This window comes from Carcharhinus amblyrhynchos, chromosome 29 (genome assembly GCF_965287045.1).
Source record: "Carcharhinus amblyrhynchos chromosome 29, sCarAmb.v2.hapA, whole genome shotgun sequence".
Lineage (NCBI taxonomy): Eukaryota > Metazoa > Chordata > Chondrichthyes > Carcharhiniformes > Carcharhinidae > Carcharhinus > Carcharhinus amblyrhynchos.
The window spans coordinates 29,701,360-29,715,154 of NC_137352.1; the positions used below are offsets into that span (position 1 = coordinate 29,701,360).

The 13,795-nt window shown below is 46.9% G+C and overlaps 1 protein-coding gene across 1 annotated transcript in view; it reads left to right on the forward strand.

The window, feature by feature from the left end:
• Positions 1-6,371: 6,371 nt before the first annotated feature.
• Positions 6,372-13,795, forward strand: part of LOC145359799 (uncharacterized) — a 29,259-nt gene continuing 21,835 nt past the window's right edge. Inside the window, exons 1-3 of the mRNA XM_080214575.1 lie at positions 6,372-6,399; positions 7,712-7,810; positions 13,325-13,525. Coding sequence (XP_080070701.1) covers positions 6,372-6,399; positions 7,712-7,810; positions 13,325-13,525 — 328 coding nt within the window. The remainder of the gene's footprint in view (positions 6,400-7,711; positions 7,811-13,324; positions 13,526-13,795) is intronic.

Here is a 13,795-nt window from a genome sequence, read left to right on the forward strand (position 1 = left end):
TCTGCAGGTGCAGCAGGTGATCAAGAAGGCGAATGGGACGTTGGCCTTTATCGCGAGGGGGATAGAATATAAAAGCAGGGAGGTCTTGCTGCAACTGTACAGGGCACTGGTGAGGCCGCAGCTGGAGTACTGTGTGCAGTCTTGGTCGCCGTACTTACGCAAGGATATTTTGGCCTTGGAGGGAGTGCAGAGGAGGTTTACTGGGCTGATACCAGAGATGAGGGGGTTAGACTATGAAGACAGACTAAATAGACTGGGTCTGTACTCGTTGGAGTTTGGAAGGATGAGGGGAGGTCTTATAGAGACGTATAAGATAATGAAAAGGATGGATAGGGTAGAGGTAGAGAGATTCTTCCCGCTCAGAAAGGCAGTAGGACTAGAGGGCACATCCTCAAGATAAGGGGGGGGCGCGGTTTAGAACGGAGTTGAGGAGGAACTTCACTCAAAGGGTGGTGAATCTCTGGAATTCTCTGCCCGTTGAAGCGGTGGAGGCTGCCTCGCTAAATATATTTAAGACACGGGTAGATAGGTTTTTGGTAGGTGAGGGAATTAAGGGTTATGGGGAGAAAGTGGGAAAGTGGAACTGAGCCACTTTAGATCAGCCATGATCTTATTGAATGGTGGGGCAGGCTCGAAGGGCTAGATGGCCTACTCCTGCTCCTATTTCTTATGTTCTTATTTGGCCCATCAGGTCTGCACCAATTCTCAGACAGAGCATCTTACCAGGCCCCCTCCCCCTATCCTATCCCTGTAACACTCCACATTTACCGTTGCTAATCCATCTAACCTACATATCTTGGGACACTAAGGAGCAATTTATCATGGCCAATCTATCTAACTTGCACATCTTTAATATGCTTCATGCTGCAACTTCATTATCTATTGCTGGTACAAACTGGGCATTCTTTAACATACACTTGAATCTCATTCAAAGAGGTTTGTAGCGCACATGGAGGCCATTCTTCCCATCATTCTGTAAACTCAGTCGAGGATAGCCTTTTGATGCCTGCTTTTTACTCGTAACCCTTAAGCATCTCATCCTCTAGGAGTCACCCAGCTCCCATTTAAACTTATTGATGGAATCATTTGAGATGGAGCCTCCCAGATGCTGACATTGTAACAGCATCCTGGCACTTTGCATGTTGTCATGAGATGGAGAAGATTAGCCTCCAGTTGGAAACTAGTGTGAAGGATAACACAAATTACCACTCAAGGTCTGGTGATATTACAGGTTCAGCATTTCGCTGTTTGGACCTGCAATCAGGGTATCATGTTCAGTTCTTTCTGAATACTTAAACAATATTCCAATTCAATGTATTGCAGTGAAATATATTTAACAAGTCAAATATATGTGAAAGAATCCAGAGTGAGGACAGATGAGAGAAGTACTCAATGATTTATTGATAAATACTTCATTATCTTGACACTAAGTGGTATTAGTTAAATGCTACACAGGAAATAGCCATTTCATTTACTTTGGTTAAGTGGAATGGTACTTACTTATGTGCGTAGAAAGCATTTCTGGTCATTGCCAATCGGCCATAACCACAGTAGCAACTGAATAACTATAACTGGCACTAAGAAGGGGGAAATCATCCAGGGATCTTGCTCCTGATCCCTATACAGTTTCTGCTTGAGTGTGGACCATGACTGAGAACATAAACAGACTTGGTTGCAATTCCCACCCTAGTTCAATGCCCCACTTGGAAGTATAGTGGTGAAAAAGTGCTTGAATGAGGTACTGGAGGGCAGGGACCCCTGGTAATGGATCCAACAGCATGAGAATGGGAGTTGAGGGGACTGAAAAGGATCCTGAAGGAGCTGATATAAGGTTTAGGATTTTGAGGAATAAAAACTTCTTAATTCAATAAAAACTAAGATCCAAATTTTTAATTTCTAACACAAAGAACATAAGAACATAAGAAATAGGAGCAGGAGTAGGCCATCTAGCCCTTCGAGCCTGCCCCACCATTCAATAAGATCATGGCTGATCTGTCATGGCTCAGTTCCACATTCCCGCCCTCTCCCCATAACCCTTAATCCCCTCGCTTATCAAAAACCCATCAACCCGCATCTTAAAAATATTTAGCGAGGCAGCCTCCACCACTTCAACGGGCAGAGAATTCCAGAGATTCACCACCCTTTGAGTGAAGAAGTTCCTCCTCAACTCTGTTCTAAACCGCCCCCCCCTTTATCTTGAGGCTGTGCCCCCTAGTCCTACTGTCCTTTCTGAGCGGGAAGAGTCTCTCCACCTCTATCCTATCCATCCCTTTCATCATCTTATATGTCTCAATGAGATCTCCCCTCATTCTTCTAAACTCTAACGAGTACAAGCCTAGTTTATTCAGCCTCTCCTCATAGCTCAACCCCCTCAACTCTGGTATCAGCCTAGTAAACCTCCTCTGCACTCCCTCCAAGGCCAAAATATCCTTGCGTAAGTGCGGCGACCAAAACTGCACACAGTACTCCAGCTACGCCCTCACCAATGCCCTATACAGCTGCAGCAAGACCTCCCTACTTTTATATTCAATCCCCGTCGTGATGAAGGCCAGTGTCCCATTAGCCTTCCTGACCACCTGCTGCACCTGCAAGCTGGGTTTTTGCGACTCATGCACAAGGACCCCGAGGTCCCTCTGCACCGTCGCCTGCTACAGTTTTTCGCCACGTAAGTAATAGTCCTTCCTACCATTATTCCTACCAAAGTGGACCACCTCGCACTTGCCAACATTAAATTCCATTTGCCAGTTCCTGGCCCATTCGCCCAGCCTATCTAGATCCTTCTGCAGACTCTCCACACCCTCCGCGCAATTTGCCGTTCCACCAATCTTGGTGTCATCAGCAAATTTCGACACCATACGCTCGGTTCCCTCCTCCAGATCATCTATATAAATGGTAAATAGCTGAGGCCCCAGCACCGACCCCTGGGGCACTCCACTAGTCACCAACCGCCAATCCGAATAGCACCCATTAACCCCCCACTCTCTGCCTCCTATTTGTCAACCAATCCTCTATCCACGCTAACACCCTACCCCCAACTCCATGTCCCCTGACCTTCTGCAATAACCTCTTGTGAGGTACCTTGTCAAACGCCTTCTGAAAATCAAGAGAGACCACATCCACCAGCTCTCCTCTATCCACCCCCCGAGACACATCCTCATAGAACTCCAATAAATTTGTCAGACACGACTTCCCCTTAACGAAACCGTGCTGCGTCTGCTCTATCAAGCAATTCCCCTCAAGATGCCTCGCTATTTCCTCCTTGATGACGGATTCTAACATTTTACCTACAACAGACGTTAAACTAACCGGCCTATAATTCCCTGCCTTTTGCCTGCCACCCTTCTTAAACAACGGTGTAACATTAGCCGTTTTCCAATCTTCCAGCACTTCCCCAGAATCCAGCGAAGTTTGGAAAATAACCACCAAGGCATCCACTATCACCTCCGCCATTTCTTTCAGAACCCTCGGATGCATTCCATCCGGTCCTGGGGACTTGTCCACAATCAGTCCCTCCAGTCTGTCGAGCACTGCCTCTCTAGTAACAGTAATGTCATTGCGACCCTCCAGTCCTACCACCTTTCCATCGCTAACACCCGGCAAATTATTCACATCCTCCTCCGTGAAGACCGAAACAAAAAAGTTATTCAAGACCTCAGCCATTTCCCCATCCCCTACCACTAAGTCCCCCCTCTCATCCTCTAAGAGTCCAACGTTCACCCTAGCCAGCCTCTTTCTTTTTATATATTTATAAAAACTCTTGCTATCCTTTTTTATATTAAGCGCTAGCCCAGCTTCATAGTTTCTCCTACCCTTCTTTATCAACTTCTTTGTCAATCTTTGTTGACATTTAAACCTCTCCCAATCCTCTTCTCGCCCACTACTCTTAGCTACTCTAAACGCCTCCGCTTTTAATTTAACACTTTCCTTCACCTCCTTCGTTATCCACGGCTTATTACCTCTCCTCCTACGGTCCTTTTTAACCACCGGAATAAATTTCTGCTGAGCACCAAGAAAGATCTCCTTAAAGATCCTCCACTGCTCCTCAGCAGACCTACCTTCCAACGCGCTACCCCAGTCCACATTCGCCAATTCCTCTCTCATCCTACCGTACTCCCCTCTGTTCAAACAAAGGACGCGTGTCCAGGAACCCACTTTCTCCTCCTCCATCTGCACCAGAAACTCCACCATACAATGATCACTCTCCCCAAGAGGATCCTTCACCACAAGGTCCCTAATTCTACCCGCCTCGTTACATAACACCAGATCCAAAATAGCTCGCTCCCTCGTCGGCTCCAACACACACTGTTCAAGGAAACTATCCCGGCAGCATTCCAGGAACTCCTCCTCGAGCCCACCGCGTCCAACATGGGTCGACCAATCAATATGTAGATTGAAATCCCCCATAATTATCACCGTACCATTCCTGCACGCCACACTTATTTGCGCGTTAACAGCCCTCCCCATCTCCAGATCATTATTCGGGGGCCTATAGACGACACCCACCAGCGTCTTCCTCCCTTTGCTGTTCCTAATCTCCACCCACAACGATTCCACGTTCTGCTCTTTGGTTCCTATATCATCCCTTGCTACCACCCTGATGCTCTCCTTAATCAGCAGAGCTATCCCCTTTTTCCTCCCGCCTATCCTTCCTAAACACTTGATACCCCTGGACATTCAGCTCCCAGTCCCTGTCACCTTGCAGCCACATCTCTGTTATGGCCACCAGATCATATCCATTTGTGCTGATCTGCGCCACCAGCTCATCCACTTTATTCCGAATACTTTGTGCACTCAGATAAAGTGCCTTCATCCCAGCCTTCACCTGGACCCTATTTGCCAGAACGCCACCAACTGTACTCACGCCCCCTACTCCCTTTATTATTGGGACATCCTCGGCCTCTTCCCTTACCTGTACCCTTTCCTTAACTTTAGACCCTGTAATGTCACCTACCCTCGCACCCACCACCCCCCCCCCCCCCCCCCCCCCAATTAGTTTAAAGCCCTGTTTACAGTCCTATTTACACGATTCACCAGGACACTGGTCCCAGCACGGTTCAGACCAACCCCATCCCACCTGAACAGGTCCCACCTACCCCAATACTGATGCCAATGCCCCATAAATTCAAACCCATTCCTCCCACACCAATCCCTGAGCCACCCATTCACTTACTTAATCTTATCAACCTTACGCCCGTCTGCACTCGGTTCAGGCAGTAGCCCAGAGATAACCACCTTGTCGGTTCTACTTTTTAATTCCATTCCCAGCTTTTCATACTCCCTCCCCAGATCCTCAACTTGCATTTTGCCTACGTCGTTGGCACCCACATGTACCACAACGACCGGATTCTCACCCTCCCACTCCAGGTTCCTCTGCAGCCCAGATGCGACATCCCGGACCCAAGCACCAGGCAGACAACACACCCTTCTGTGCACTTTGTCATTGTGACAAAGGACAGTGTCAATACCCTTCACCCCACTATCCCCAATTACTACTACGTTCCTTTTCACCTTCTCTTTGCCTATGTCCTGCTGCATCACTGTACTGTGTGCAGTTTGCTCACCAACCTCACCTCCCTCGTTCTCGTCCAGACTGGAAGCAAGAACCTCAAACCTGTTATGCAAATTGAGAGACTGAGGCATCCGTTCCGCTCCCTCCTTCCTCCGCTCCCCACCCTCCTTCCTCCGCTCCCCACCCTCCTTCCTCCGCTCCCCACCCTCCTTCCTCCGCTCCCCACCCTCCTTCCTCCGCTCCCCTCCCCCCTTCCTCCGCTCCCCACCCTCCTTCCTCCGCTCCCCTCCCCACTTCATCCGCTCCCCTCCCCCCTTCCTCCGCTCCCCTCCCCCCTTCCTCCGCTCCCCTCCCCCTTCCTCCGCTCCCCTCCCCCCTTCCTCCGCTCCCCTCCCCCCTTCCTCCGCTCCCCTCCCCACTTCCTCCGCTCCCCTCCCCCCTTCCTCCGCTCCCCTCCCCCCTTCCTCCGCCCCCCTCCCCCCTTCCTCCGCTCCCCTCCCCCCTTCCTCCGCTCCCCTCCCCCCTTCCTCCGCTCCCCTCCCCCCTTCCTCCGCTCCCCTCCCCCCTTCCTCCGCTCCCCTCCCCCCTTCCTCCGCTCCCCTCCCCCCTTCCTCCGCTCCCCTCCCCCCTTCCTCCGCTCCCCTCCCCACTTCCTCCGCTCCCCTCCCCCCTTCCTCCGCTCAGTAGCCCCCTCTTGTTCCTGACCCTAAGAGTTAGCCAGTCTAGTGGGGGTGGATGTCACTTGCACCCCATTGACAATGGCACCCTCTCTCCCCCTGATGAGCCTCAGTGTCTGTAGCTCAGAGGCCAGCTCATCTACCTTGAGCTGGAGCTCCTCCAGAAACCTGCACTTACTGCAGACATGGTCCTCAGTCATGTTGACCTACAAGGTACAGATAACTAATATTTATGAATCAAGTCGAATTTATTGAGCAAGATTTTACACATATACTTAACAAGAAGCAGTGAAGACAACAGAGAGGTTTTTCACATCTAAAGATCCCAGGAACTCTTGGGGCCGGAGTTTCTCGTCCTGCCCGCCATGGGGGGTGGGGTGGTGCAGACCATGCAAAAGTCCATTGATCTCGGGCAGGATTTTCTGGTTTTGGGGCGAGTGCAACCAGAAAATCCCACCCTTGGTGTTGACAACACAGACATCACCCCTGTTTGACTTTGAGGTGACGTTCAACTGTGTCCAGAAGTCAAACCCCAGAAGCCATGGTAACAAGAGTTAGAATTTCAATAGGGTCTTTTAAGAGACTTTTGGATAAGTACATGGGACTTAGTAAGATAGAGGGTTATAGGTAAGCCTAGTAGGTAGGGATGTGTTCGGCGCAACTTGTGGGCTGAAGGGCCTGTTTGTGCTGTCGTTTTTCTATGTTCTATGTTCTCAACTTCCATCTCCCCAGTCTCCCATTCCTCCTTCCTTTTTTGGAGATGACCCATGTTCACTTCCCCCATTAGCAATAAGACACAAATCACTTCATTTTAAACTGTAGTCACAATAAAATCCATAGGTATTCCAAATTCTAGAAATCAGTAAATGTATCAAAGTCTTACACTGGACTAATGGGATCATACTCTGTATGCCGTGACATGATCCAAATGTACTTTTGGGAATCAAATGTTTGCAGAATCCAGCCCAGGATTTGTAGTGGAGCAACATGAGATTTTGATCGGCAAGCATACAAATAACCCAGGAATTCTCACTTTCCATTCCAAATTTGCCTCAACTCCTGGTGGATTTTTAGGGTCATTGAATCATAGAATCCCTACAGTGCAGAAGGAGGCCATTTGCACTGACCACAGTCCCAGCCAGACCCTATTCCGGTAACCCCACGTATTTACCCTGCTAATCCGCCTGACACTAAGGGGCAATTTAGCATGGCCCATCAACCTAGCCTGCACATCTTTGGGAGGAAACTGGAGCACCCGGAGCAAACCCACGCAGGCACAGGGACAATGTGCAAGCTCCACACGACAGGGATCCGAGGCTGGAATTGAACATGGGTCCCTGGTGCTGTGAGGCAGCAGTGCTAACTACTGTGCCATCCTTAGTAATGTGAATGTTTGAATTCAATTAGTTACAAAGTATGGACTTAAAAAGAAATGTTCATGGTTGTGTTGGTGACTATGAACTAACAGGTTATCGTGAAAGCCTGCCTGATCCTTTGTCCTTCAGCATTTGTATCTGATTTCCAGGGAAGGGCAGCAGCAGTGTGAACACTCCGCCCAGCCAGAAAGCCCGGGCCAAAAAGAAAGCCAAGCCAAGCCAGTACCGCCGTGACCTTTCTCAGGGAGGTGAGTTCCAGGCCACGCTACGAGTTTCCAATACTAAAAACTTACTAAAGTCAACACGTAACATTTTCTCCTTCCATCCATTTTGCACTCACGCCAAATCTGGAAGTTTCATCTTATAGATTTTGTACATTTTGTTATAAGATTACTACACCACTGACATAGGCCATTTGACCCAACTGATCGATGCAGTATTTCTGTTTCACATGAACTTCCTGACAGGTATAATCTCTCAGTTCTGGCATCATTTTTGTCAATCTCTTTGCAACTCCTCTACATCCATATTATAATCTGTGGTCTAACCCAGATTTGATGTAGTTTGAACATAATTTCTCTGCTTTTCAATTGTATCCCTCAAAAATGAATTCCATTTCTCTGTTTTTTATACAAGTTACTCATGTGGCACTAATTTAATGTATCTACAACCCCTCTTGTTCCTTCTAGAATTCTCCGAACCCATTGAGAATCTTGCTTTCCAAGGAATGTGTTACTCCTTATTCTTTCTTGCACTACCTCACATTTACCTATATTGTAATTGATTTGTCAATTACTTCTTTATCTTGCTGGCCTATTAATGTTTTCCTGTTTCCTGTCAGGTTATTGTCTATACCTTCCAATCTTGTGTCGTCTGCAAATTCTGAGATTGTGCTTCTGATTTAAGTCCACATGTACGATGTAAATGGGGGTCAGTAATGGTCCCAGTCTGTCTCTGTGGAACACAGTTTCTTATCGCCAGTCTGAGTAGCTGGCTTCATTACATACTCACTGCTCCTGCATTGCTTATACCCATCAACTCCTTGCCTCTTGTCCTGAAACCGTAAAATCCCGCCCGCTCAACGGACCTTCCCGTTATCCACCCCTCGCCTGCTCCGATTCCCGTGACGGCGAGGTGGCAGAATTCTGGCCTACGTCTTAGTCAGATATTAAGTTTGGGATGCATAATCGCATGTTTAATTGGAGCACAGGAGTTTCTCTGCAGCACAGGGCCAGTTGATGGAAAATGTGTTAATTGAAGCACTACATTGCCAGCACTGGTGAGATATCAACATGCCATGTTTACATAGGAAGTCAGGAATTGGACTTTATCATCGAAAGCTTGAGATGTACTTTAGTCAAAGCCGTATGGGAGGAGAAAATCAGAAGCCACCAATTTGTATCCTGGAAGAGGCAGCTAATTAATATTTTAGCTCTGTTTGGGTTTGAATGGTTCAGACAGTTGCTGCTTGTGCCTTTTAGCTCCTCCTCCCTCGTCTCTCCTTTCCCCTCTTCTACCTGCCCCCGCCCCAGTTCGATTCCCAGCTCGGGTCACTGTCTGTGTGGATTTTAAACATTCTCCCAGTGTCTGCGTGGGTTTCCTCCCACAGTCCAAAGATGTGCGGGTTAGGTTGATTGGCCATGCTAAAATTGCTCCTTAGTGTCCTAATTTTGGGGAAGTTTGAACAATGTGAAAGATTACTCCATGAGTACATGGCAATGAGTCAGAACATTATATAATTAAAAAAATGACACTGAAGGCCTATTTGTGGTCAAACGAGGGAATACAACCTAATAAAGAGGGCTGGTATAATCACAGACAAAAGTTACACATATGGCTGTATGAGGAGATGCAGGTACAGTCAATGTTTTCTTCACCACGGTGGGGACAAATTCTTTTGAAATTGCTTTTATCCAATATTGACTGCAAGAACCTTGTTCAATGGGATATGCAGAAATTAATGACATTCTGGGCTCCTATGACACAACTAAGAATGAGATGACACTGAGAGTTACATTCCATGGTCCGTCATTCACCTGCTACGATTCCCATGGCGGGCGGGATGGGAAAATTCTACCCAAAGGCTTGAATTGTCCGATGTTTTACTGCGTGCCACCACTGACAGCGAGAATTTGGCGCTCAGCTACATTCCATGAAAGGAAACACTTGCTAAATGAGACTATTGCAGATTATATTATCGAACAAAATAAACTCTTGTCACTGTGGGTATGACATAAGCATAGAAATGGACCCGTGAGCCACGTCCATAGGAGGCCTAAAGAGCAACAAAATCCAGGCCAAGATTTTTAACAAAGGCAATAAGCTGTTGTGGAAGGAGGCCATTTAAAAGACCCCATTTGTAATCAATCACATGAATGAAATCAGATTATGTAATTTAAATTACTGAGCAGGCATCAGCTCCAATTCCTAAAATGTGTCCAAGTGCCACAGGCATCCACGTTTTTGGCCAGAATTCTCTGACTTCACCCGCAGCCGAGATTCTCCAGTCCCACTGCTGCGGATGGAGAATTAGCTGAGCACCAAATTCTCGCTGCCAGTGGTGGCGCGCGGTACGACATCGGACAATTCAAGCCTTTGGGTAGAATTTTCCCATCCCGCCCACCGTGGGAATCATAGCAGGTGGAGGACGGACCATACAAAGATCCGTTGACCTCGGATGAGATTTTCCAGCCTTGGGGTGAGCTCAGCCAGAAAATCCTGCCCTTTGTCTTTGCAGAACTCCATGGGTCACGTAAGAAGTTATAACGATTGTGTCAAGCAACAGATGCTACCACCTTGGTCTCCTGATTTCCAGCCAACTATTTAAAAGTCCCATTTTCCAGTCAAAGTGGAAGAGTTGGTCATATTCAGATGGCATGCAGGAGTACAGGAAATTCTCATAGAATCATGTGGTACAGAAGGAGGCCAGTCAGCCCATTGAGTCTGTACCAACCACAATCCCACCCAGGCCCTATTCCCATAACCCCACATATTTACCCTGCCAATCCCACTGACACTAGAGTCAATTTAGCATGGCCAATCAACTCAACCCACACATCTTTGGACTGTGGGAGGAAACCGGAGCAGCCAGAGGAAGCCCGTGCAGACACGGGGAGAACATGCAAACTCCACACAGACAGTGACCCAAACCAGGAATCAAACCCAGGTCCCTGGCACTGTGAGGCAGCAGTGCTAACCACTGTGCCAATCTGTCACCTCTATAATGGTCCAGGTCACAGCCACGTACTTGGTTGAGGTCATGGTTGATGTAAAGCTATTTCAGCAATCTGTAAATCCCTTGAATCTGCATATGATAGAAATGGAAACAAAAGTCGATGTGGTCAGGAAGGAACATCAATAGTTGGACTTCAGAGAGCAAGATGAAAAGATCAGAGTAATGAGATTGAATATGTAGTTCTAACGCCCACAATAGAAACGAAAGGCAGCGATTCACAGCTTACTTTCACCATTGATACAGCTTCAGTAATGAAATCCCCAAGTCCCTTTCCCTTATGCAGAACTGATGTGAAACAGACTAGATATTCCAATAACAGCTTGGGTTGAAGTTAATGTTAGATTGGAATACAATGATTTCTCCAATCACTGGAGTCTTGTGGTGAAGTGGCAACACCCCTACCTCCGGGGTAGAAACTCCAGTTAGAAGTCCCACTTCAGGATTTGATGACTGCAGAAGGCATCTTCATAATGTGGCCAATCAGGTTGATTATCAGCCTGTGAATCTTTCCAATATGCCTGATGACAGGCGGTAAAAGCAGGAGAGTTTCCCGGGTGGCACGGTGGCACAGTGGTTAGCACTGCTGCCTCACAGTGCCATGGACCTGAGTTTAATTCGGGCCATGGGTCACTGTATGTGTGGAATTTGCACATTCTCCCTGTGTCTGCATGGGTTTCTTCTGGGTGCTTCCCCCACTCCAAAAATGTGCAGGTTGATTGGCACCTTAGTGTCAGGGAGATTAACAGGGTAAATCTGGGGTTTTCTGGATAGGACTTGGATGGGATTGTTGTTGGCTTGATGGGCCGAATGGCTTCTTTCTGCTCTGTTGGGATTCTATAATACATGCTGCAGAAGGCAATGGCGGAACACTGTAGCACCTTGCCCAGAATAATCATGGACCAATCCAATGGAAATCCATTGTGCCGATGCCTTTGTAGGACATGGTAGCTGAAAGGGGAGGAGGATCTTATTACTTGCCAATGATGTTCAAAGAAAGGACTTAAGTCTTGATGGGAAGGAATTGGATTGAGATAATACATTTAAACTGGGAAATGCTAGTTACAGTATGATTATGTCTGATATTGCGATAGTGCTAAGAGAACTTAAAATGGCCTTCAAAAGCAAGGAGGACCAAATGATAAAATTAGCCATCACTATGGTATTAAATGCTGCAACTCAGCAGATTGGACAAATATGGACGTTAATTTGAGATATCCCGTAAAGTCGGTTTCATTTTTAATCACAGTGTTTCCCGTGAATTACTTTACACGCACAAATGTCTGCCAGATAAATTAATGAAGAAACTCAGAAGGATGTGCTGCTCAGTAAAGAGCTCAATTACGGAATGAGTGGCATGTGTGACGATAATAAATTGCAGGAGTATTTGACCCATTGAAATAAAGTCAGTGTAGATCAAGGCTGTTTCTCAAGCAAGTTAAGGGTCGTCATTCAAGGGGCAGGCTCGAAGGGCTAGGTTGCCTACTCCTGCTCCTATTTCTTATGTTCTTATTCTACCGAGGTTTAGAGATTTTTAGAAGAGTTTCATCAAGTGAAACAAAGGGATGGTCTGTATGAAAACGGGAGTAAGAAACTATCTTTGGTATCCAAAGGCGGATAGAAATATTGAAGAGTTGGCAGGTGACAAATTATGAAGTGTGTCTGAGAATGAGAAATGATCCAAAGTTTATTTCATTCACACAAGAAAACCGCAGGAATGAGTACATGTCAACTTCTTTGCAGTGGAAGGGAAAAATGTCACCTTGTTTTGGTCGATAGTAATATCAAGTTGATAAACGTTGAGACCATGCCCAAGAGAGGAGGGTACAAGTGCCAATGCTATTCAGATTTTGAGAAGTTGATTTGCAATATATGGATTGTCTAAGATGTTTCTGTCAGATGGTGCATGGTTTACACTAGAAGAATTTGAACTTTTTGAAAGAGAATGAAGCCAGATAGGTTAATGGAAAGTAAGTAGAAAGGAAGAAGAGAAGAGTTGTCTGTTTCATTACTCCTTGTCAAATGATGATTTTTTTTGTTGAATACATGCTAGTGTTAAGGAAAAACATTAAGTTACTTCTAAATTATTCTGGCAATATCAGTCATAAATGTTTTGGTTCAGAGTATTGTAAAAACTAATATACACCCAATCTGGTAAACTTTCAGGAATTGTTGATGTTGTGTTAGTCATGTTGTACTGTTGGAATTTATCCACATGTAATATTTTATATTTTAAGGTGCTTTTTAAGAGGGAAGGGAGTGTTTTATTTCAATATCTTGCGCATTTTGCCCTCTCTGTTGGGGAAGTGGAAATGAAATTAGTTCAACAATGGCTGCCTGTGGCTGAACATGCGCAATACACAATAGTGTTGACATATGCACACTCCCTGACATGGGGGTCACCGGTTAGGAATCAGGGATCCTATCCGAGGTATCGCCCCTCTCTCTCTCTCTCTCTCTGCGCCAAGGGTGCTGTAAGGACGCTGACTTAGCCAACTTTTTTGACTCACTCTATCTCTGCCTTGGACAGACCTGCCACCACCACCTGAACCTCCCCCAGCTGATGGAGTTGTGGAGACACCCTACCTGCAGCCCAGCGGATTGGAGAGCAGCCTGACCTCGCTGGACCACGACGGCAGTTCTTCATCCGCAGAAAGGAGGCAGTCAGCCGATCAGCGAACAGAGAGCGCGCATTCTCACAACAGAGCAGCTTCATCACGACACAAAAATGGTGAGAGGAATAAACGCTTAGGAGAGTGAAGGAGGTCAATTTTACTGGACAAATAACAGGGCTGTCGTTATAGCAAGTCAGTCGGAAATGAAGTTTGCTTAACTTCAAAAATCAGGCAGGGAGATTACAAATGGGTGGCATGGAGGCACAGTGCTTAGCACGGCTGCCTCACAGCGCCAGGGACCCAGGTTCAATTCCAGCTTAAGGTGATTGTCTGTGTGGAGTTTGCACATTCTCCCCATGTCTGCGTGGGTTTCCTCCCACATTCGA